The sequence below is a fragment of the Molossus molossus genome, unplaced genomic scaffold (genome assembly GCF_014108415.1).
Source record: "Molossus molossus isolate mMolMol1 unplaced genomic scaffold, mMolMol1.p scaffold_m16_p_11, whole genome shotgun sequence".
In the NCBI taxonomy this organism is placed as follows: domain Eukaryota; kingdom Metazoa; phylum Chordata; class Mammalia; order Chiroptera; family Molossidae; genus Molossus; species Molossus molossus.
The window spans coordinates 10,774,417-10,799,551 of record NW_023425346.1 but is presented as its reverse complement, the minus strand read 5'-3'; the positions used below and the strand labels follow the sequence as shown (position 1 = coordinate 10,799,551).

The window sequence follows — 25,135 nt, the reverse complement described above, 5'->3', positions numbered from 1 at the left end:
GGTGGGGATGTGGGGACGTGCTGTGGTCTGAATAACTGCCCCCCACCCCAGGTTCATATACTGAAATCTAATGCCCAAGGTGCTGGTGTTAGGGGGTGGGGCCTGTGGACGGTGACTAGGTCACGGGAATGAAGCCCTTTAGCATGGGGTCCGCGCTCTTATGGGAGGCCACGGAGCACCCTGGTTCCTTCCACCAAGCGAGGCCCCGGCAGGAAGCCGGCTGACTGCGACCGGAAGGGGCCCTCACCAGGACCTGCCCACGCTGGCGGCTTGGTCCTGGACTCTCAGACTTAGGAACCGTGGACAATGAATTTCTGGTGTGTATACACCCGCAGTCCGTAGGGTTTGTTACAGCAGCCGGATGGACTAAGACAGGACAAGGAGCCCCGTCCTGCTACCGAGTCATGGTGAGACGTGGGTGGGCAAAGCAGAGCGGCCCCGGGAGAGAGCTGCACGGGAATGGCAGCACGGACCAGGTGCGTTTATCCAGAGCCCGCACCTGGCTCCTCGCGGTCTCCGTGACCAACTCAGGACAGCCCAGTCTAACTGGTATGTCAGCACCGCTTTACTGACCAGAAGGTGAGGCTCGAAACAATGCAGTGACGACAAGGTCACCCTGCTGCCACGGGCCCAGGTCTGCCCAGCTCGGGCTCCCCCAGGGGACGGCACCTGTGTGGCTGGGTCTTGCCTGCTCCGCCCTGAGCTTCTAGTGGGAGGAGCTCTGTCTGGTTTTTCTTCCTCCGCAGTTTGCTGGCCCTGGGTGCTCAGTGAGGTTGTTGAATGAACAATAGCACTGAGTGGCCTTGTCAACCCACATTGTTGGTAGCTCCTCTTCCTCAGGTCTTCCAGGTCAAAAGGGGCCTGGCAGTCCCCACTGAGAGGGGGCCAAGGGGGTCGAGGGACACGATGGAGCCGCTGGTACCCTCCTGGCCCTGCTGTCCTCGTTCTCCTCCCTGCCCAGGCAGCATTCTGAGTGTCTTTTCCTTTCCAGGCTCCCCGGGGCTCCAAGGCCCGCCAGGCGCGAGGGGACAGGCGGGTAAGTAGGGCCGGTGTGTGGCCTGGCGCTCACAGCAGGCTCTCCGGGAGGCTGCGGGGGCTGCAGTCAGGGCCATTCCGAACACTTGGCAGGATCTGTGTGTGACAGCTCCGTGTGACACCCTAAATGGGCGGGGAGAGCTGAGACGCACCCTGCATTGCGGGGGGGCTCTAGATGAGGCTGGAGGGGTGTGCACGCTCCAGTCTCCTCCTCAGGGCTCAGGAGCCAAGCCTGCGAGCGTCGCTGGGGAGAGTCAGGCTCAGGGGTGTAGCAGGGTCTCCAGGGCCTGACGTGCGTGCCTCCAACATGGACAAGCTCCGTGACACTGGGAACATTCTCTTACCTTTCTGAACCTCAGTTTCTTTGTCTATAGAATGGGGTAAGTATGCTTCAGAAGGTCGCTGGGTGATTAGCAGCATTGAAGAGAAACCCATGATTGTTTCTGTCTTTTAGGCTGTAGCCTAAACTTGCCCAGCACCTCACCAGCGGCACAGAATGCTGGGACAGAGAATGTGGGGAGCTCAGCTCCATTCCCCGGGGCAGGGGGACACCGAAATGTCAGATCCCTGGCCCTTACAGCCCAGTTTGCTCTCCACTTAGACTGGCCAACTCCAGATCCTGGAGGGGCGGAGGCTGCTGAGATGCAAACGGGCAAAGACTCTGAGAGGTTACCAGGAGGAGCTGAGAGGAGGGTTTACAAGTAAACAAACAGTCTCCAAACCCCCAGGCACTGCGGCAGGAAGAAAACACCACCAGTACGGAAGGGAAACTTGTTAGCAAGTGAAATCTTTTTGGAGAGATTAACTTTGGAGAGAAATTTAGTAGAATGGATCCTAGAAGTTCCCTGTTCTACATCCCCAGCAGGGGTTCCTCCATGAGGTTTCCGGGGGTGGGGGCGGGGCGCACAATGGGGGGAGAAGTTATGGTGCAGCGAGGGACCCTGTGGGCACTTGCACACCCATGCGCTCACACACGTGTGCACATGTGCCTCTGTGAGCGCCTGTGTGTGGGGGAGGGAGACAGACAGCGATCGGCAGGTGCCTTGCTGACGGAAGACCCCGGGCCGCGGAGTGACTGAGATCTTCCCCCTTGTTTCCTAGGCCTCCAAGGACCCCCGGGTGCTCCAGGGAAGCAAGGAGCCACTGGTAACTCGTGCTTGGGATCGGGGTGCAGGCAGGCAGCTGTCCCCGGTGTCCCTCCCCTCAGCTCCGCCCCAGCCCCAGAGCACTGACACCCTCCTGTAGTCCCCTTCTTCTGAGTCTTAATGTGGCTCAAGATGACCCAAGAGCTGAGCTAACACACCCCAGCCTTCCTCTCGGGACGCCTTTCTCTTGTCCCCGGACGCTTCCTGCCTGCTGCCTGGGAGCCCGTCCCCAGGAGGACGTGGGGAGCCGCCTCACTGGCCATTCCCTTCACAGGCACCCCAGGGCCTCGAGGAGAGAAGGGCAGCAAAGGCGACGGGGGACCGCTCGGCCTGAAAGGGGAAACTGGGGCTAAGGGAGACAAAGGAGACCTCGGCCTGCCAGGTAAGGGCCGGGTTGGGCCTTGGTGCTCGCCGGGAGGCCTGTGTGCTGTCTGCTCAGTGCCCTTGAGGGTGGGCTGTGCTCTGCCACCAGCATCCCGGCCACAGATGAGGCACCTCCCACCCAGGTGAGCAGGACACAGGACTGTGCAAGCTAAGAGCAACGTGAGAGGCGACCGTGTCACACCAAGCATAACGGTGGCAACAGGGACACAGGCAGTACTAGAAGTGGCAGGAAAAGAAAGGGAGGCACCTCCCAACCAGTGTGGCCCAGTGGTTGAGTGTCGACCCTGCACCAAGAGGTCGCTGGTTCGATTCCCAGTCAGGGCACATGCCCAGGTTGAGGGCCAAATCCTCAATGGGGGACATGCAGGAGGCAGCCAATCAATGTTCTCTCTCATTGATGTTTCTATCTCTCTCTCCCTCTCCCTTCCTCTCTTTCTAAAATCAAAAGAAAAAAAATTTTTAAAGAAACGGAGGCACCAAAGTAGGGACCTGAGGTGGGCCTGGGAGGAGGGGAGCCTGGATGGCAGTGAGGGGCTGAGCCCAGAGGGTGCGTGAGGCCCCCCAATGGCGGGCCCTCTCTGGAGCAGTGCTTCTCGAGCTAGGCCATGGGGAGAACACTCTTGGGTGCTGGTTCAAATGCATGTCGGGCCCAACATTCTGTTTTAGAGACCCTGGATGGCCTGACTCTGGGGACTGGGGGACGGCCCTGGGGAGCACTGCCCTGCGGCCCTGAGACAGAGCACCTCATGCTGCTCATCACTCGGCCTCTTCTGTGGCCCTCTGTGGGGCACAGTGGGGGGACTGAGAACCGCAGGGCGTGGCTTGGTTCCATCCGTGCGACTGGGCACACGACCTAGCCGGCTGAGATTTGACTTCTTCATTTCAGAAGAGAGTGGTAACTAAATTAATAACAACTAAATCACACACCTTGCAGGGCAGTTATAAGGGTTAAAGATCATGGTTTCAAACTCTGACACATGGTTGACATGAAATAAGCGACACTCATTGTTAACAGTAGTATTAGTGATCCTGTAAGGTAGGAAGGGAGGAACTTCAGTTCCAAAATCAGACAGATCTGGGTTCTAATATGGCTCACTAGCTGTGTGACCTTGGACAAGTGACTTAACCTCTCTGAGCCTCAATATACTCACCTAAAAAGGAAAATACTGCAACAGGAATATAAGACGTAGGAGGAGCGCGATCCTGTTACTGCACATGGAAGTTACTACAGTATAAGGAAGTAGGCACACCCGCCTGCAGGAAGGGAGCCTCGCAGAGGCCGGTCAGCCGTCCTCAGATATTAGAAGGGCACCTGTGGCAGAGAAAGCAGATGGGCCCTAGTGGTGCCGAGCAGAAGAACAAGGACCAATGGGCAAAGGTTTCAGGAGAAACAACTGCTGTGGTGAGGGAGGAAGAGCAGGCAAGACTTGGGGCTCCCCCGTGGTGAAAGGGGCAGACGAGGTCTTAGGGAGCAGCCTGCTGCTGGGGAGGGGAGAAGTAGGTGCAGAATTCTCCCATGTGCAGCGAAGGGGTCCTTGCATCAGGCAGCTGACTTCTCAGGATGGTTCCCAGGGGGCTTCTTGAGTTCTCTTTGCAACAGGAAAGGGGGGCCCCAACTTCTCTCAAGACGGCCCTGCCAGGCCCAGAGAGGAGACAACAGCCAGGCCTTTGCCCTCCAGCCCTTTTCCAAGGAGCCTGAGCCATACGTTTCCCATGCCCACCCCACCCCCGCCACACAGGAGGGCCGTGAGCCCGCACCCAGACCAGCCTGGGAGCACCATGTTGGCGAGGGAAACGCAGCGTCAGTTCCTCAGAAATCAGCACTCGGACTGCCCTCCTCTTCCCAGACGTCCTCTGCCAGGGTCACAAGCTTCATCTTACCCGCTGCCCGCCCCACCCAGTGGACAGGCCTCGCCAACCCAGTGCGACCTGCCCGGTGGCACTGAGCTTCCCCGCTTTGTCCCGGCAGACAGGGATGCCACAGGGGTGAAGCTCCAGGGCACGCACCCCATGTTTGGCTGTGTCAGACAGCTGTGACTTCTCAGTTGGAGCCTGGCCTTTTCACTGATGCTGCCCTGCTTCTAAGGCTGTCCCCTCTGATGGGGCCGCAGAAGTCATAGCAATACAGACGCAGGCCCAAGTCGCGCTCCAGAGACCTCTGCGGCCACACAGTGGGTCCGAGCGGGGTGGCCTGGCCGGCCCCGAGCAGGGGCACCAGCAGATTCCTCCAGAGAAGAATTTCTGGTTCCTTCTAAGAAGTACCACCTGGCCCGTCTGCCACAGTGAGCACTCCGAGACCAGGAGCTGCCTTCCTGCAGTTTGTGTCTGGGCCGCTGTAAGAGATCTCAGCTCGAACCAAGCTCTTCTACCAAGAAATCATCTTTCTTTAAGTATCCAAAGCATCTCCAAGAATCTAACGTCCAAGCCTTGCCCTGAACATCACTCAAAGCTTAGACCAGATAGGTGTGTACATCAGTTGCTTCTCTCCCTCCTCTTCAGTCGGTTTTGTCTCCTTTCCGCATTCACAAGACAGAAAGCTGGTGGCCTCCTGAGTCTCTCCAGCTGTGACATCATAAAAGTCATGGAATGCGGGCTTTCAACCAGTTCTGTCCACAAGCCAGCACCAGGGCCCAAGGGGCTGGGTCTTTGCTGATGGTGGGACTTCAGCAGCCTCCTGGGCACCCGCCAGCCCAGCCCACAGCCCGGGAGGGGCGCCTTCCGCTGGTGCCGAGCAGGCGCAGGAGGAGGAGGGAGCAAAGGTGGATGGAGTGGACTGGCTGGGACAAGCCATGAATGCTGATGACAAGTGGAAAATTTGAAACCTTGGGCACAAGGAAAGCCTGCAGCCGAGGCCCTGGCAGGAAAATGAGCTGCTGCGATGCTTTCTCCCCATCGGTGCTTCAGAGTTTCTAGGCTCGGGTTTGGTGTCTGTCTTCTGGAATATTCAGATTTCGGTTTGGGAGGCGTGGAAAAGTAACTCCCTACATGAGCCGGGCAGCATGAGTGCAGCCTGGGCTGCGGTCCTTCCCAAGGGGCCTGCGCGCTGACCCGGACCCTGAGAGCCCGGCTTCCAGACCTTCACTGCCCGCAGTGGCCAGGTCGTCCTGCCCATTCTCATGAGCTTGTGTCTTGTCTCTGGGGCAAGGTGAGCTCGAGGACAGCCATGGTATCTCTGAGCGGACGAGCTGCGTCTGAGTGGGGCCTGGTGCCCGGGTTTGCCTCCTCCCATGCCTGATGATGACTCCTCGGTTTTTCAGGAAGCAAGGGGAACATGGGCGTGAAAGGAGACATGGGGGTCGTGGGACCCCCCGGAGCCCAGGGGAGTAAAGGTGACGCGGGGAAACCAGGCCCTCCAGGTAAGAAGTTGCATGGTCAGGTCTGGGCTTATACGTATTCCTTTTTTTTTTTCTTTCCCTGAAAGGCTGAACTATAGGAAAAAAAATTCCTAAAAGTCTTTCTTAATTTTAGGTGTGGCCGGAATTCCTGGAATCAAAGGAGATCAAGGTAAGGACTGTAGGAGTCCGGGCAGAGCCGAGTCCAGGGCCTGACCCTGTCTTCTCCTCCATCGCAGCATTTGCCCAGAGCACCGGGGCTTTCTGGAAGCTGGCGGAGCAAAGCGGCCTACTGGTGCCCCTCTCCAGAGCTCGCCCTCTGTCGCAGGGTTGGAGCGGGACATGCGCAGCCCAGGGTTCCTAGTTAAGTTCTCGAGCCCCAAACTGCAGCAGAGAAGGGACGGAAGTAACAAACTGGCACTGTTAGGCCTACTTCATGGCTTCTAGACTGCCCGGGGAACATAGTAGGTGTTAGGACGCACAAGCCCACTGCTGAGAACAGAGCTGTGTGGAGGGGCTGGCAGCCAGGCCCTCTGCCAACCACCCCAGCCTTGCAGTCACACCTTGTCTTTCAGGACCACCTGGAGCCCAGGGGCTTCAAGGCCCTCAGGGTGCAGCAGGATCCCCAGGTGCCAAGGGTGAGCCTGGCAGCGCTGGCGCCACGGGGCCAATAGGTGAGGTCCTCCGTCCTGGGGTGGGCGTGGGGAGGGAGGCCTGGAGATCCATCCGCCCGGTTCTTATGCTCACCGTGACGTGCACTGTCCAGGACCACCAGGGGTGCCCGGGAGTCCAGGAGCCGAAGGCAGGAAAGGAAGCAAGGGCGACACAGGTAACAGGGTGTGGGTAGGTGGTGGGTGGGGATGCACAGGAAGGAGAACTGGCTCCCTGGGGGCCCTCAGAAGGAGGCGGAGTGGGCGCGCCCTGTGCTCTGTCCCCTGAAGATCCTAGGGCTGTTCTTCCTCTGCCCAGGGTTCCTTAAAGGCCTTGGATGTCCTGACCAATCCTCTAGTGTCAAAGAGAAGAGCAGGGCACCCCGGCCACGCTGTCTCCTTGTTCTGCTCCCCAGCTGTGGGCCTCATTTCCTTTCTCTCCTGCTGACCTGAGTAGGGCCCCAAGGGTCAGGGATTTGGGCAAGTGTGTCAAGAAATCCCTTCCTGAATATTCTCCAGGGTTCTCAGGCAGGGAAGAGTAACCCCCAGCAACTGAACTCACAGAGACCAGGCTCTAAACCATTGTGCCAACTCAGCCTAGGTTATCGGCCATCATACCAATGCGGTCTACTTCATACACCACTGTGCCAGTTTTATCTGTCACTGCACGGGTCTGGGTACCTGCAGTGGTCTGGAAAGACCGGGCCACTGTGGTGGGTGCTGGGCCCTCATGATTCACAAGACCTCACTCCTGCCCTCAAACATACACATTGGTGCAGGCGACAAACAGACGTTGGCCACACCGTGTCAGGCACACTTTGACGTGGGCATCTGCATGGGGCACTGTCAGTTGGAAAGCCAGGTGCGGGCCAGGGGGTGTGGCAGTGTGGGCTGTGAGAAAGGGCTGCGTGTCCGCCTGGGGTGTCGGGGCAGCTGGCTGCAGTCCCCTCCTTTGCCAGCGCCAGGGTCATGCTGGTGCCAGCAAACCTGCATGCCCTCACCCCAGGCCCATGCTGTGGACCCACAACAGAGGCCGGGCCTCTCAGTTTCCATCGATCAAGTGGTTGACTGGTCAATTCCTTAAACAAATGTGACTGGACCCTGTTGACTGCTTCGGGCTGGCAGTGACGGGGTCTGGTGGGGTGGCAAAGGCAGCCCAGCAGGGGTGGGAGAGCTCGAGTGGAGTCTCGGAGGACGAGTGGAGCTCAGACATGTCAGGAGGAGAAGGGAAGCCTGAGAGAGGAGACCGCCGGTGAGGCCGTGGAGGGGTGAGGGAGGGCTCCGTAGGGTGGTGTTCCTGGCATCTGGTTGGTGTCTTAGGTTGGGATGTGGGGGAGTCAGGAGCTCTGGTCAGAGGGCTAGGTGAGGTCGGCCAGCTTTAGACTCTGTGCCTTTGACATTGGGGGTTTTACTGAAGGTTGTCCTGGGCCACGGCGTGGGCAGCTCCTATACCCACTGTTCTTCCAATCCATCCAGGCTTGGAGCTGATTTCTTTTTCACACACTGGGTCAGGATAGGCAGGGGCTGGGCTGCCTGATGCCACCTGAAGGCCACCAGCAAGCTCTCACCTTCCAGAAAGACTCCATCTGAGTGTGGTGGCAGGTGGCCTAACGTGTCGGCCCACCCTCCTGATCTTATACCTCCCTCTGTCCTGGAGAGCTTAGGGTGTTTGACATTGGGGCCTGAGGCTGTCTTGGCTTCATGGGGATGATGGCTTTCCTCCCTCACCTATAATCAGGGAGCATCCCTCCCCCTCCACACCCCACTATTGCTAGACTAAGCAAGAATATTTGGGGTGAAACAGGAGTTTACCCGAAGGGGCGGAGTGCCCTGTCCCCAGGCCCTAGTCTGTGTCTCCCACTGTCCGAGAGCAGAGGATCTGGCCTTGCACTCTGCATCCAGGGACGTTTTGCACACCGAGAGCAGCTCCCTGCAGCGACATTTACACGCCAATCCAGTGGGCTCAGTGCCCTTGTGATGCTGTTTCACAGCAAGAGATGCAGCCAGGGTTCAAATCCAGGCCTGGCAGGTCCAAAGCTGAGGCTTTATCTGTTCCGCCGTATCATGCCATCTTCCTCCTCGTCCCCCAGGGCGCTCCGGCACACTCCCCTCCGTCACTGTCGAAAGGCCCCGAGCAGAAGCGCAGCAGCTTCTTCCGCTCTTAACGGGAATCCCAGAGCTCTGCCCGCTGTGGCTCTTCCTGGCTTACCCACTACCCACTCCCGCTCAGCACACAGCCGGGGACCATTTCACTCCATCCTCGAGTCTTTGTCTGTTCACTGGGCACCTATACAGGGATCTCCATCAGTCAGACCTATTGGTAAATCCAACCAGGCAAACTCTAAGGGTACACATGGTGAATGCCATGTTTTCACTTCGAGGCATATGATAACCACAGCTTATCTACACGCACACAGTTTCCCACACAAACCCAGTGCCTGCCTCGAGCGAGCAGCTGGTGGTCCGTGTGGACAGCTCAGAAGGGAAGTCCCATAGATAGGACCACAGTCGGGTCCATCATGGCAGATCTAGAGGTTAATGAACTTTGGGAGGGGTTAGGTTTCTGAAGTGGGAGAAGGAAGGCCAGGTGGTGCGTGGCGGCCAGATCCCATCATGGAAGATAATGCTTTGCACTGTCAGGACGTTGGTATTCCCCAACTAAAGGTCCTAGGGTGTTGGTCCACTTTTGATTATATTTAGCCAGTTTTCCAAACTGATATAGTTTTCCCGTTTTGTAAATAAAATCATTAATCTCTCAAGAGGATATCTGGCTGTATTGGATGAAAACAGAGAAATTACAGTGCCTTGGCTTGACCTGGGTAACAGCTAGCTTTCAATATGTGCATTAATAATAAAAACAAGAGGTCTGTTTATTCTCAACAATGCCTCTGGGCCAGCCCCTGTGCTTGGGACTGTATTCCCATGATCTTAGTTCATCTTCCCACACAGCTGAGTTTCGTCCTCCCTGCTACCCGATAGCCAGGGAAGCAACGGCTCCCGGAAGTCAAACGCTCTCCTCGGGGTCTCGCAGTTAATACACACTGAGTCCAGCAGTTAATTTCAAAGTCTGATCCCAAACTGGGGCGTTTCCAGACTTTGTTGTATAGAATAACAGGACGTATAGGACTCAAGATAAATCAGAATTGCCCGTACCCTCCACCCCACAGTAGAAGGGTAAACCCTGGCTTAGTCACCAAGTCTCCCTGCTGTCATGAACAGCCACTAACCACACTCCAACCCATTCTGGTGAAATGTTTCCTGAGAGAAAGGGGCCGTCTCGGGTCAGGATGGCGAAGAGGAGCCCCTTCCCGTGCCGGGAAGATGAACTGCACAGCTCACTGTGTGGGCTCACCCAGCAGGGCTTCCCCAATGGTCCTTTTTACCATTCACCAAACGGGTTTAGCAAACTCCCAAAACTTAATTTTTCTAATCTTTGATCTTTTAAACAATCACAAAATCATTAAAATATATATATTTGGCAAAAAACAAAAAAACCCATAACAGAATGAATTTTTGCTGAAAGTTCCGTGAAGTTTGTTTGGAAACAAGGGCGGTCTCACTCCAGTTTGTCAGAATGGCATTTCTCTTTCTCTTTCCATCTCATGGGCTGATGTCAGAAGCAGCCACAACGTGTAAACTCCAAAATACCAAGCTGATCAGAAATTCTGCCTCTCAACAGCCTTCAAGTCAAAAGTATAACCAAAACCTGAATTTTCTGTTTTTTTATTTTCCTCTGGAGCAGCAGTTCTCAACCTGTGGGTCGTGACCCCTTTGGGGGTCAAATGACCCTTTCACAGGGGTCGCCTGAGACCATCAGAAAACACATACAGTGATACCTCGGTTCTCGAATGTCTCGGATTTCGACCAAATCGGTATTCGACCAGGAGATTCGAGAAACTTTTGTCTTGGAATCCGAACAAATATTTGGAACTCGAACTTCCGAGATGAGCCGAGTTGAGCCGAATGGCGTTCATTCGGCCCAGCGCGCCTTGCTTGCGTCATCAGCGTGAGTGCAGAGAGAGAGTCACGCTTTGTGGAGAGAGTCACGCTTTACACTGAATTTAACCCTTAGACATACTGTACACTTTTATTTCTTGTTGAGACTTATGTTTTTCTACATATTATATACAAATTAGGCCAGTAAATAGGCATATTCTGGGGCTTGGAACGAATTAATCCAGTTTCCATTATTTCCTATTGGGTTTCATTGCTTCGGTTCTCGAACAATTTGGTTCTCGACCGTCCTCCTGGAACGAATTATGTTCGAGAACCGAGGTATCACTGTATTTCCAATGGTGTTAGGAATCGGGACCCCGGCCCTCTGTCTGTCCCCGGGCGGGGCCGCCCATGTGCAGACACGCCCACAGACAGCCGAGGAATGTACTAAAGGGTCGCGGCATTAGAAGGTCGAGAACCTCTGCTCTAGAGGCAAACCCAAAGTGCAAAATAACTTAATCTATCTTCTCACCTGTATTTTACAATGTTTTACTTTAAAGGTAAGCAATAAAAAATAATCCATAATGGCAATCAAGCCCTATATTGTGAATTTAATTTCTTAGTTAATTCCATTCCCTAAATCTAAGTGCTGAGTTAGTCTAAGAATCTAATAAATACGACCAAGTCATATTACTAAATTGTCACTTATTAATTCTTTTTATCCTCACCTGAGGATATTTTTCTGTTTATCTTCAGATAGAGTAAGAGAGAGGGAGGGAGAGAGAAAATCATCAACGTGAGAGGGACACATCGACGGGTTGCCTCCCATACAACCCTGACTGGGGCCGGGGACAAATCACAACTGAGGTGTGGGCCCTTGACCGGAATCAAACCCTCGACTCATCGGTCTGCGGGCCAATGCTGTAACCGCTGGGCCAAATTGGTCAGGGCATCACTTATTAATCTTTTCCTTAGTTTTCTGTAAGTTTCTTAGAGACATTTGCAGGAGTCTACCTGCCTCCCAGTTTTGGGTCGGCTACTCACCCTCTTACTTCTTGACACACAGCTCAATTAGCCAGTTATGAAATTAATCCTAACTCGGCCAGGCTGCACTTAGCCTGTGTATCAGGATGGGATTGAAGGAAGTTTCCTAATGTACCGGAAATGTCTGCATCAGGCCATCAGGAGACCTGCCACCGAGGAGCTTGGTGTCAGTGGGTTGGCACTGGACCTCCCTGGGCCTGTTTCCTCCTCCGTGAGGTGTGAGGAGGAATCTAGAATAATATCTGGGTCCTGCCAAGCCAGAAGCACTCTGGGGTTGAAATAGGCAAATTTTCCCTTGGAGCAGGGACGTTCTAAGGTTTTAGGCAGAACACCAGTTACACACTAAACAATAGGAAGGCATTTGCTTTCTAACTAAACTATTTTGGGAGGAGAAATATCTTCCCTCAGTAAACACCTGGCAAATAAATATGTTGTGCCCTCTCAGCTTATAAGGTTGTGACACCCAGGGAAACCCTGTTTGTGGTTTAGAAGAAACTCCAGAATTCATTCACCTTCCAGAGTAGTTTTATATACACTTCTAGGCTTTTTACTGTTTTCTCTCTCCCTGATCCGATAAGGATGCTGCCTTGACTTAAGAGAAGTAACCACGAGTCCTGTGTCGGACAGTCGGTGCGCAGCTGCACAGTGAACACCCCCTAGAGAGCAGTGAGGCCGAGAGAGAAATCACGCAAAACTCAGTTCCAGGTTCCTCCACTCGAAGAGGGGAGTTTTGACGACAACTCCACCACCCATTATACACACACAGATCAGAGGGCACTTCCTCAAGGCCGGAGGTCCCTGACCTGGGAGGGGCTGGGCCGTCCTCACAGACTGCTTACAGGAAGCTGGCTGTGAGCTGGTCCCAAAGGCCGGATGAGCTGTGGTTGGGGCAGGGCTACGAAAGGTGCTCCCTGGACCAGCAGCAGCAGCAGCACCTGGTACCTGTTAGAATGCAGAGTCTCAGGTCCCACAGGGGCCACAGTGAAATCAACCAACCAAGCCATTGAACATCTACTATGGGCGAGGGCCCCCAATGCTCCTGGTGGCCACTGAGTACCCTCCACGGTCTTTTGGAAATAAAATAACTTTATTTTCAAAACATCTCTCAATACTTTTCCAATAAAATGCAGCAGGAAGGAGTGGAATTGGGTTTAGACCCCAAGTCCGGCCATCGCTGGCAGGGGAGGCCAGCCGGTAAGCTGGGGGGCTGCCCGTCTGACTCCGGCTTCCATCCAAAGCTCTGCGGTGCCGGCCGGCGCGGCGGCCCACGCGCTGCAGTGGCCTCTGGGCGCTCAGCGGAAGGGGCTTTCAGCAGGCCTGGAGAGCCAATGTATCTTCCCTCTGCATTAATCAAAGGTAGAGGCTGTCTAAGATTAAAAGTGTCTAATATCCAAGTTTTATTATCCTCTCCCCTTTTTTTGTATTTTGACGTTAGGACTTCAAGGACAGAAAGGAACAAAAGGAGAATCAGGAGTCCCAGGTAAGGGGCCGACTCTTAATTTCCCCGCAGTGACGGCTGGAAAGGCTCAGGCTTGGCTCGTTGACTTTGAACGCACGGCTCTGACCTTCCCCCAAAGTGACTGGGGCCCCAGACTCTCTGAGGCTAAGACGTCTGCTCTCTGTCACTCAAGCCTCAGATGTTCTCCCTGGGAAACCTGGGGAATGACAGGGACTCTGTGAACTGAGGGGTATAGGAGATGGACACGGGGGTAGGGTGGTGAAGAGTAAAAAGTGTCAGGAGGTCGGGTAGTGGCTTCAGGCTACTACCCCTGCCCTGCCTCGGTCTCCTCACTACACTGTCACCATCACCCGCAATCATTCAGCCATGCTGGTGGTGGTACTGTGAGGCCCTCTCCATACAGCATCTCGTCTTCTCAATGCCCGACCCCAAGGAGTGTCAGAGCAACGCTTCCCAGACAGACAGCTCGAGCAGTCCCTCGTCCTCAAAAACTGCACACTCTATTCCTATTTCAACTTACGAAGGAGAAACTGAGGCCTAGAAGCATTCTAGCAAATCCTTCCAGAATGGCTAGAACTTCCACACAAGTATGTAGTCCGATGAGGATCAACCATCTCTGGAATCCTGTCAGCAGTTTCTCAACCAGCATTTACATGGGAGTTGGGGGTTAGAGTGGCACCCACCCGCTCAGCATGCAGACCAAAGACACCAGCTGAGCATCCAAACAGCTCCATTCACGGGAACCCTGCTAAGGACAACTCACTCATTAAACACCAAGGCCCTTGGACACCTCCTAAAGCACAGCAGAGCATCTGAGGGAGGGGTCCTTCTCGCTCCAGGACCTGCAGGCATGAAGGGAGAAAGGGGCAGCCCAGGCCTGGCAGGACCCAAGGGTGCATCTGGACCAAGTGGCCAAAAGGGAGACCCAGGAATGAAAGGTAAGGCCTCTGTGTCTCCTTTGAGGGTTCGAAGGAGAGGCCCTGATGTAAGGCACTTGGGAGTTTTCAGATGCAGAGGTCAAGGTCTGCTGGATAAGTTTTGAGCTGGGGTTGGCCTCAGCGATGAGCCTGCAGGGTGAGTGAGGCAGTCCAGACTCAGAGCGGGCATGCGCACACGCAGTCTCTCCATGCCTGGCCATGCCCCGGCTACCTGCTCTGCCTCCAGGACTGACCAGAGCTTTCCAGAAAGGAGAAGCTTCCCTCCCCATGTCTCTTACCTGTTAATGTGCCTTGCTGATCTAGCTCAAATCCTTCCTGCTGTGGCATATGTCCATTCCTTCATGCTGCACCATTGGTGCCCATGGAACACCCCGTCGCCATAATGCCAGGTCACCAGCAAAGCTGGGAAGAGAATCTGAACCGCTCCCCACCCCTCCACCCTCCTCCTCACTGCCGGCCAAGGAGGGCAAAGGAGTTGTGGCCTGGTTTCCTTCGAATCACGTGCTTTTTCTCCTTGTGACAGGATCTTCTGGGCCACAGGGAGCAAAGGGAGAAAAAGGTCAAAAAGGTAACTACTGTTTTTATTCTCTTTAATGTGTGCTTTAGAGTCAATTCTGTACTTGAAAATTGTATGTGTGGTTGGTTGGGGGAGAGGCCTTGGTTCTCAGAGAAATTCCTTATTTTTGACAAAGGTTAATGGGCTCTTACTGTGAAGGAGCCTGCTCATAGTAATCACCACAGAGCAACGGTTTTCCTCCTTCCTCCCCCTTCCTCTCTCCTTCCTTCTTTTCCTCTCTTCTTCCACCCTCCCTCCATTCTTTTGTCTCTCCCTCTCTTCTCTTCTTTTTTTCTCGCAATTGTTATTAAGTTTTGTTATAGATGTTTCTTTCTTTTCCTCCATTGACACCCTCCTCCCAACCCGCCCCCACCCCCGGCATTGTTGTCTATGTCCATTGGTTACTCACACATGCATGTAAGTTCTGTGCTTTATCTCTTCCCTCCCCCACCCCATCCCGCTCCTCTTTGTCAGTCTGTACCCCACTTCCACGTCTCTGGGTCTATTTTGTTCATCAGCTTGTATTGTTCATTATAATACACAAGTAAAATCATGTGATATTTGTCTTTCTCTGATTGGTTTATTTCATTTAGCATAATACTCTCCAGGTCCCTCCATGTCATCTCAAAAGATAAGAGATCTTTCTTTCTTACAGTTGCATAGTATTCCACTGTGTACATGTACCACAACTGTTTTGTCCACTCATCTATTGATGGACACTTGGCCTGTTTCTAGATCTTAGCAATTGTAAATAGTGCTGCTATGAACATAGAGGTAAATATATTCTTTCTGATAGGTGTTTCAGGCTTCTTAGGATATATTCCTAGAAGTGGGATCACTGGGTCAAAGGGCAGTTCAATTCTTAATTTTTTGAGGAAGCACCATATTGTTTTCCATAGTGGCTGCACCAGTGTACATTCCCACCAGCAGTGTTGGTTGATGATTCATTGATGGCAGTCGTTCTGGCAGGTGTGAAGTGATACCTCATAGTCATTTTAATTTGCATCTCTATGGTGATTAGTGACATTGAGCATTTTTCGTATGTCTTTTGGCCATTTATGTGTCCTGTTTAGAGAGGTGTCTATTTAGGTCCTCTGCCCATTTTTTAATTGGGTTCTTTGTCTTCCTTTTGTTGAGTTGTATGAGTACTCTATATATTTTGGAAATTAACCCCTTATCTGATGTATCGTTGGCAATTATGCTCTCCTATACAGTGGGTTCCCTTTCCATTTTGATGCATGTTTTTTGGGGTTTTTTTTTTTGCTGTGCAGAAGCTTTTTAGTTTGACATAGTCCCATGTATTAATTTTTCCCTTTGTTTCTCTTGCCTTGGGTGTTGTATTAATGAAAATTCTGCTGTGTGTGATGTCTGAAATTGTGTTGCCTACATTTTTTTCTAGGACTTTTATGGATTCACGAGTCACATTTAAATCTTTTATCCATTTGAGTTTATTCTTGTGTATGGTATAAGTTGGTGGTCTAGCTTCATTTTTTTGCATGTAGCTGTCCAATTTTCCCAACATCATTTATTAAAGAGGCTTTTTTTTTACTCCATTGTATGTTCTTGCCATCTTTGTCAAATATTAATTGAGCATAATGTCTTGGGTCAATTTCTGGGTTCTCTGTTCTGTTCCATTTATCTATATGCCTGTTCTTGTGCTAGTACCAGACTGTTTTGATTACAGTGGCTTTGTAGTATAAGTTGATATCTGATATTGTGATCCCTCCTACTTTGTTCTCTTTTTTCAAGATTGCTGTGGCTATTTGAGGTCTTTTTTGGTTCCAAACAAACTTTTGCAGTATTTGGTCTAGTTTCATGAAATATGTTGGTATTGTAATAGGGATTGCATTGAATCTATAGATTGCTTCGGGTATTATGGACATTTTAATGATGTTAATTCTTCCAATCTGTGAAGAAGGTATATGCTTCCACTTTTTTCTATATCTTCCTCTTTTTCTTTTTTCAATGTCCTATGGTTTTCTGAGAACAGGTCACTTACTTCTTTGGTTAAGTTTATTCCTAGGTATCTTAGTTTTTTTTTTTTTTTTTTATTGCAATGGCAATGGTAAATGGGATTGTTGTTTTAGTTTCTCTTTCTGTGAGTTCATTATTGGTGTATAAGAATGGCATCTATTTCTTGATGTTCATTTTGTATCTTACTACTTTTCCAATCTTATTTATCAGTTCTAGTAGATTTCTTTTCTTTATTGATATTAGAGAGAGAGAGAGAGAGAGGAAGGGAGGGGGAAGGAGAGATAGAAACATTTATGAGAGAGAACATCAGTTGGCCACCTCCTGCCTGCCCCCCACTGGGGATGAGGACCACAACCTGGGCATGTGCTCTAACTGGGAATTGAATCCATGACCTCTTGGGTCAACATTCACCCACTGAGCCACACTGGTGGGGCTCTAGTAGATTTTTTATGGAGTCTTTAGGGTTTTCTTTGTACAATATCATGGAAATAATGACAGTTTCAGTTTCTCCTTTCCACTTAGCATCCCTTTCATTTTTCTTATTGTGTAATTGTTGTGGCTAAGATTTCCAGTACTATTTTAAATACAAATGGCTAAAGTAAGCATCCCTGTCTTGTTCCTGTTCTTAATGGAAATGCTTTTAGTTTTTTCCCATTGAGTATGATGTTGGCTGTAGGTTTTTAAAAAATGGCCTTTATTATGTTGAGATATGATCCCTCTATTCCTACATTGCTGAGTGTTTTTATCAGAAATGGTGTCTGGATTTTGTCAAATGCTTTCTCAGCATGTATTGATATGATCATATGGTTTTTTATCTTTCATTTTGTTTATGTAGTGTATCACATTTATTGATTTGTGAATATTGTACTGGCCTTGCATTCCTGGGATGAATCCCACTTGGTCATGGTGAATAATTTTTTTGATGTATTGCTGGATCCAATTTGCTAATATTTTGTTCAGGATTTTGGCATCTATGTTCATCAGGGATGTTGGCCTGAAGTTTTCTTTCTTTGTAGTATATCTGGTTTTGGAATTAGAATTATGCTGGCCTCATAAAATGAATTTGGAAGTCTCCCGTCTTCTTGGATTTATGGAAAAGTTTGAGGAGAATGGGTGTTAGATCTTCTTTGAATTGTTTGGAAAAACTCCCCTGTGAAGCTGTCCAGACCTGGGCTTATGTTTGCCAGGAGTTTCTTGATTACATCTTCAATTTCCTTAGTTATTACTGGTCTGTTCAAGTTTTCTATCTCTTCCCGGTTCAGTTTTGGGAGACCATGTATTTCTACAAATTTGTCCATTTCACCTAGATTGCCCAATTTGTTGGTGTATAATTATTGATTGCATTTTTTAATGATCCTTTGTATTTCTGTGGTGTCAATTACTTATCCTCTTTTGTTTCTGGTTTTATTTATTTGGGTCATCTCTTTTTGTTGTTGTTGTTGACTCTGGGTAAGGGTACATCAATATTGTTTATCTTTTCAAAGAACCAGCTCTTTTGAATTGGTTTTTGTTTTTGTTTTTTAGTTTCTATGTTGTTTATTTCTGCTCTGCCCTTTACTATTTCCTTCCTTCTACCTGCTCTGGATTTTTCTTTTTGTTTACTTTCTAGTTCTTTAAGTTTAGGGCTAGAAAGTCAATTAGAAATTTTAATTATTTCTTGAGGTAGGCCTGTAGTGCTATGATCTTCCCTCTCAGGACTGCTATTGCTGCATCCCATAGATTTTGTGCTGTTGTGTGTTCATTTTCATTGGTTTCCAGGAAGTTTTAATTTCTTTTTTAATCTCCTTGGTAACACATTCATTGTTTAATAACATGCTATATTAGCCTCCATGTGCTTAAATATTTTTGCATGTTTTTGTTGTAATTGATTTCTAGTTTTATACCATTTTGATCTGAGAAGATGCCGGATATGACTTTAATCTTCTTGAACTTGTAGAGACTTAGTTTGTGTCCTAACATGTGGTCTATTTTTGAGAATGTCCCATATGCACTTGAGAAGAATGTGAATTCTGTAGTTTGGGGGTATAATTCTCTGTAGATATCTATCAAATCCATTTGATCTAGTGTATCACCTAGAGATTCTGTGTCCTTGTTAATTTTTTGTCTAGAGGATCTACCCAGTGATGTCAGTGGGGCGTTGATGTCCCTTGCTATGATTGTATTGCTGTCGATTTCTCTTTTGAAGTCCTCCAGACGTTTTTAAATGTATTTTGGTGCTCCTGTATCGGGTCCATATATGTTTAGCAAGATTATATCTTCCTGTTGAATAGATCCTTTCAATATTATGTAGTGGCCTTCTTTGTCTCTAGTTATGGCCTTCATTTTGAAGTCCATTTTATCACACATGAGTATTGCTACCCTAGCTTTTTTTCCTTTTCGTTTCCTTGGCAAATTTTTTTCCATCCCTTCACTTTCAACTTATGTGAGTCATTTGTTGTGAGATGGGTCTCTTGTATACAACATATATATGAGTTATGCTTTCTTATCCATTTAGCTACTCTGTGTCTTTTGATCATAGCATTTAATCCATTTATATTTAAGGTTATTATTGATAAAACTTATTTATTGCCATTTTTTATTATGGTTAAGCTTCTCTTTCTATTTCTTCTGCTTGTCATAGCAGTCCTTTGAACATTTCTTGGAGTGCTGGTTTGGTGCTAATTTATTCCCTTAGCCTGTTTTTGTCTGAGAAGCTCTTTACTTCACCTTCTATTTTGAATGATAGCCTTGCTGGATAGAGTAGTCTTGAATTCAGATCCTTGTTTTTTATTACCTTGATTACTTCTTGTCATTTCCTTCTGGCCTGTACTGTTTCTGTTGAGAAGTGAGCTGATAGTTTAATGGGAGTTCCTTTATATGTAACCTGTTACTTATCTCTTGCTGCCTTTAGGATTCTCTCTTTGTCTTTAACTTTTGGCATTTTAATTATTATGTGTCTTGGCGTGGGCCTCTTTGGGTTCTTCTTACTTGGGGCTCTCTGTGCTTCTTGAACTTGAATGGCTTCTTTCTTCATCAAGTTAGGGAAATTTTCTGTCACTATTTTTTCAAATATATTATCTAACCCTTGCCTCTTTTCTTCTTCTGGCATACCTATGATGTGGGTGTTGTTATGGTTCACGTTGTCCCACATTTCTCTTAGGCTGTCTTTCTGTTTTCTAATTGTTTTTTCTTTTTGGTTTTCTGATTGAGTTATGTTTTTCTACCCTGTCTTCTAATTCCCTGATTTGTTCCTCCATTTCTTCTACTTTGCTGGTTATTTCTTTCAATGTGTTCTTTATTTTTTCTATGTCATTCTTCATTTCCAATTGGTTGGTTTTCAATGCTTCTATATTGTTATTCATACTACTGAGTTTCCTTCTGATTATTACTCTGAACTTTCCCTTTGATATCTTGCTCAATTCCATTTTATTTATTTCTTCTCCTATCAAATTATTTTGCTCTTTTATTTGGGATTTGTTTCTTTATTTCACCATTTTGGCTGTTTCTGTGGATTTTGGACCCTGCCAGGTTTTTCCTGTGGGTGTTGGTGTTCTGCTGATTATGGCTCCCTCTACTGGGTTTAGAAGAGTGTGGGGGGACCCACGTTAAACACTATGGTCAAGCCTTATACTTTCCTGGGTAGATTTTCAAGTGAAGGAAAGATTCAGTTATCCTCTGGCCTTTTGCCTGGAGACTATTAGTCTCAGATACTTGACGAGCCTGAGTTTGTAGCCCTCAGCTGAATGAAAAGTCCTTCAGCTATAAGAGGATTTCCATTGGGTGGGGCAATTGCTCACTATCAGACTTTGGATGTTAATGAGCTTCAATTTGCATTTCTCTGGCTTGGCCTGGTGGTGTTGAATTCTACCAGAGTGGCCATGGCTGTTACTTCTCCCTGGATGTCTGGGAAGGGGCTCTTTGAGTAATATGGCTACTGTCCTGTGAGGGAGTGATTCAGTACAAAATCCCTGGTGCCCTCCCATTCAGCTCTCAGGTCTCTCCTGAGGTAGGAGCTCAGTTCCAGTCTAGTCTTTCCTCCCTCTGCCAGAGCCCAAGGTGAGTGGCTGTAGCTGATTTGGTGCTTAAAAAAAAAATCCCGCTTTCCACTGCTACTCAACCACCTCCACAAGTGACACTCAATGAGCAGACTCAGTGGGTACCAGAGCCTTGCTGAAGTAAGTCTTGCACTTTGTGGTGGGCCCCTGCACAGCTGATCATCCAAGGTAGTCAGAGGTCGGTGGATAGTGGGCACAGCCAGTCCTTGCAGCTGATCAGCCTAAGTAAAACTTTCTCATTGATGTGCCAACAGTACAACAAGACTCAATTACAGCAGAAGGGTGTAAAGTCTACATGAGGTGTACACCTCGAGGGACCAGCTGGGAGATCAGGAAGGCAGTGCCACTGGACCCTACAGGACACCTACTACAACAGGCCACACTAGGAAGCACAGGAGACATAGCAACTCTACCTAATACATAGAAACAAACAAGGAAAGGCAGTCAAAATGAGGAGACAAGGAAACAGGTGCCAAATGAAAGAACAGAACAAAACTCCAGGAAAAGAACTAAGCAAAATGGAGATAAGCAACCTAACAGATGCAGAGTTCTGTTATAAGGATGCTCAATGAACTTAGTGAGAATTTCAATAAACTCAGTGAGGGCCTCAAAGGCATAAAAAAGGACCAGTCAGAAATGAAGGATGCACAGTCAGAAATGAAGGAGGCACTAACTGAAATAAAGAATAATTTACACAAATTCAATAGTAGAGTAGGTAAAGCCAAGAAGCAAACCATCAATTTAGAATATAAGCAAGCAAAAAACACCCAATCAGAATAGCAAAAAGAAAAAAGAATCCAAAAAAATAAGGGTAGTGTAAGGAACCTCCTGGACAACTTCAAGCATACCAACATTTGCATCTTTGGGGTGCCAGAAGGAGAAGAGAGAGAATAAGAAATTGAAAAACTATTTAAAACAATAATGACAGAAAACTTCCCTAACTTAGTGAAGAAAACAGACATATAAGTCCAGGAAGCACAGAGCATCCCAAACAAGATGAACCCTAAGAAACCAAGACACATCATCATCAAAATGCAAAAGGTTCAAGACAAGGAGAGAATCTTAAAAGCAGCAAGAGAAAAGCAGTTAGTTACCTACAAGGGAGTTCCCATAAGATTGTCGGCTGATTTCTCAAAAGAAAGGCCAGAAGGGAGTGGCAAGAAATATACAGAGGGATGAAAAGCAAGAACCTACAACCAAGATTACTCTGTCCTGCAAAGCTGTCATTTAGAATCAATGGCCTTATAAAGAGTTTCCCAGACAAGAAAAAGCTAAAGGAGTTTATCACCACCAAACCAGTATTATATGAAATGTTGAAGGGTCTTCTTGAAGGAGAGGAACAAAAATATGAACAATAAAATGGCAATAAATACATATCTATCAACAATTGAATCTACAAAATGAACAAGCAGAACAGAAACATTCTCATAGATACAGAGAACATTTTGTTGGTTGCCAGATGGGAGGTGTTTGGGGAGAATGAGTGAAAAAGATGAAAGGATTAAGAAGTACAAATTGGTTGTTAGACTGGGATACCTCAAAGGGAAGAGGGGTGGAAGGTGGGAAAAAATAAACCAAAAAACTTATATTCATATATGCATAACCAATGGACACAGACAACAATGTGGGGGAAGGCAGGAGGGTGTGAGAGTGGGGGGAGAAGGCCAATAGGGGAAAAAGAAGGAACATCTGAAATACATTCAACAATAAAAATAAGTTAAAAAATTTTTTTAAATGTTAATACAATCAAAAGGCAGAAAGGACCTCAGTATTTGTAGGGGAGCTCACTTTAGAGATGCAATATGGCTCCCTCAGCAAAGGCATCTGGGAGATGTTGAACTCTCTGTGCCTATTGCATTGTGACTGTTTAACTCTCTGTAACCTCACAGTTGGCTGACTGTCCTGAAAACCAGAATTCTGCCCAAAGATTACAAATGTCATGCTCCCAGGAAGGAAAGTAACAAATGTATAGAGTGTGATAACCGCCTGATGTTATCTTTTAACTTTTCTTTTAACTCAGCGATGCGTTGTTCTCTCTAGAAGTCTACAAAACTACCTGCCATCTGGTTTTACTATTAACCCCTGTATTTACCCCCCTTTAGAAAGTAACTCTGTCCTGGGAGGGGTGTGGATTCTTGCTGGCTGCCCCTACTGGGAGCAGCTGCTTTGCCCGTGTATGTAACTTTCTCCTATTAAAGCTTATATGAATTTGAAAAATAAATAAATAAATAAAATTAAAAAAAAAAAAGCTCTCTCAGTGGGAAGCGCACACTGCTGATACAGCCCTCATTACTGTCCATGGGCTCCCAGCCAGCCCACACACACCCAAGCAGTTCTTCCATTCACACAAAGCCTAGGCTGCCTCCCTCACCTCTCCCACGTGTGTTTCACCCAGGTGACTTGATGTCAGCTGTCAGGATTGTCGGCTCTGCAAAGCGAGGCCGAGCTGAAATTCATTACAGCGGTATCTGGGGGACAATCTGCGATGATGGCTGGGACAATTCGGACGCCACTGTCTTTTGCCGCATGCTTGGTTACACTGCGGGAAGGGCCCTTTTCAATATGCAACCTGGTAAGTGAGTGCTCCACCACCAGGCTCTTTCCTTGAGGAATTAACATGGGCTTTCTCTTCCTTCAGTTGCAAGTGACTTGGTGTCATTTGGGTTAAATGAAAAGGATTTGTTCAAGCAACTGAAAAGGTCTACAGCTCAGGGCCCTAAGCTTACATCCTTGCAGCATGGCAGCCTTAGAAGTGTGACCTTTCTTCCCCAAGAGTGATAGCAAAGGCTTGGTTGGGGCTCCCACTGGCCTGGCCTGGGTCAGTGTCTGTCCACCCTTGAGCCAGAGTGCAGCCTGGCTGAGAGTGTTTGGGAGCTCTGACTGTCTGGAGGACAGCTGAGGGCCTGGCACTTCGAGAGCAGAGAGCAGCTCCAGGGCAGGCACGGGAGTTTGTTCCGGCCACCTGGAAGCCAGAGGCCTGGACTGCTCACACTGTGATCATCAGGAAGGAGAAGGAGAAGGTGCAAAGCAAAAGAAAGCAAATCAGAGCATGGACTTCCTAAGGTCATTTAGGGTGCTAGAGTATCTTTCAGCAAAAGGTTCAAACTTTCAATAAAGGAGTTAAGTCTGCAGGCTGAGACCATTTCTTCAGCCATAAGAGCTGGCCTGGCAGGCACTCTAGGGCCTTGTCTCCTGCTCCACCCCCAAGCCTTTCTGCCCTTACTCCTCCCCAAAGTGCATAACTCTTTTTTAATCTGAGTCCCATTGGATTATAAAACAACTTTAAAATACACATTTTCCTCATATAGGTTGTCACACTGTGGTGTAAATTTCTGTAATCAGATAATCTAACTGTTTTTCTCTGAGCTATTGGTCTGAAATCAATCGTATCAGAAGAAAGAGAGTTTGAGGAAGGCGAATGCTTGGGCGGAGCATGGACCCACCGCAGTGAGTTAGCGGAAGAGAAGAATGCTGGGGGACCCAGGAGGAGATTGCAAATAGTTCGTGGATTAGTATGAAATACTTGGATGAGCCCAGCCAGCGTGGCTCAGTGGATTGAGCATTGCTCCATGGACTGAAAGGTCCTGGGTGATTCCCAGTAAGAGCACATGCCCAGGTTGCAGGCTTGATACCCAGTAGGAGGCGTGGAGGAGGCAGTGGATGGATGTTGCTCTCTTACATTGATGTTTCTATCTCTTTCTCTCCCTAAAAACTCAAAATATTTTTTAAAAATAATAAAAATAAATAAATACTTGGATGAGACTTTTGTCAAAAAGGATAGAAAGCACAACAGAGACAGAGTCGTTAAAAGAGAATAGTCCAGCCGCCAGCACCTTGGGCCTGAGTGGGTGTGAGAGAAACTGACGGTGTACCCCAGAGGGAGCCTCAGCCACCAGCGGGCCACTCAGCTTTGAGCCTAATCCCACTCTCCTTTCCCTCCTTGCTGTCTCTCTATCTAGGCTCTGGGACCATCTGGCTGGATGATGTTTCATGTCGAGGGACAGAGACATCCCTGTGGAACTGCAACAAGAGTAATTGGGGCAGTCACAATTGCAACCACAATGAGGACGCTGGTGTGGAGTGCAGCTGACCTGCCTGAACCCTCAGGCTGCTCTGCTTCCAAGGTGCCTGCAGGCATAGACACTCAACCCACCTGGAAGAAGGCAGTGCTCTCTGAAGGGTTCCCTGGCAGTGGGGTCATTAATAAAACTCTAAGTGCTACCTGGCAATTTCATTGGCCATGGCTAAAATCACTAGTTTGTACCTCCCATCCTTTCTTGATGTGTCCACTCAATACAGGAAACATTGCATTGAGTTCTCACATGTCCCTGTACACAGGGACAGTGGGGTTCCAACTTATAGCTGGGGAGGGGGTGCAGGGGGATCTAAATGTGATGCAGAAAGTGAAGATCACCTGTAGTCACAATTCGTGGTGACCATCCCTTGAATCACTCAGGCAGCATCTCTCACAGTGAGTACTCCCTCCAGCACTGGAACTTTCCTCCAGCAAATGAACAGGTTGGCATGTAGTTGGCACCATGTTGCATGATAAATAGGAATTTGTACCTTTAAACATGAAGATGAGCTCTCACTAGGATGTGAGCTTCAGAAGTCAGGGACTTTGGTCTGTTTTACCCATCCCTATCGG

General features: G+C 48.8%; 1 protein-coding gene across 1 annotated transcript in view; it reads left to right on the top strand.

Annotated features, from left to right (window-relative positions):
- The window catches only part of MARCO (macrophage receptor with collagenous structure), a 55,580-nt gene extending 31,003 nt beyond the window's left edge, over positions 1 to 24,577 (top strand). The window contains exons 5-16 of the mRNA XM_036254801.1: positions 992 to 1,036; positions 2,137 to 2,181; positions 2,455 to 2,562; positions 5,822 to 5,920; positions 6,033 to 6,068; positions 6,472 to 6,570; positions 6,663 to 6,725; positions 12,962 to 13,006; positions 13,825 to 13,923; positions 14,447 to 14,491; positions 22,883 to 23,059; positions 24,447 to 24,577. Coding sequence (XP_036110694.1) covers positions 992 to 1,036; positions 2,137 to 2,181; positions 2,455 to 2,562; positions 5,822 to 5,920; positions 6,033 to 6,068; positions 6,472 to 6,570; positions 6,663 to 6,725; positions 12,962 to 13,006; positions 13,825 to 13,923; positions 14,447 to 14,491; positions 22,883 to 23,059; positions 24,447 to 24,577 — 992 coding nt within the window. The remainder of the gene's footprint in view (positions 1 to 991; positions 1,037 to 2,136; positions 2,182 to 2,454; positions 2,563 to 5,821; positions 5,921 to 6,032; positions 6,069 to 6,471; positions 6,571 to 6,662; positions 6,726 to 12,961; positions 13,007 to 13,824; positions 13,924 to 14,446; positions 14,492 to 22,882; positions 23,060 to 24,446) is intronic.
- Positions 24,578 to 25,135: the final 558 nt, after the last annotated feature.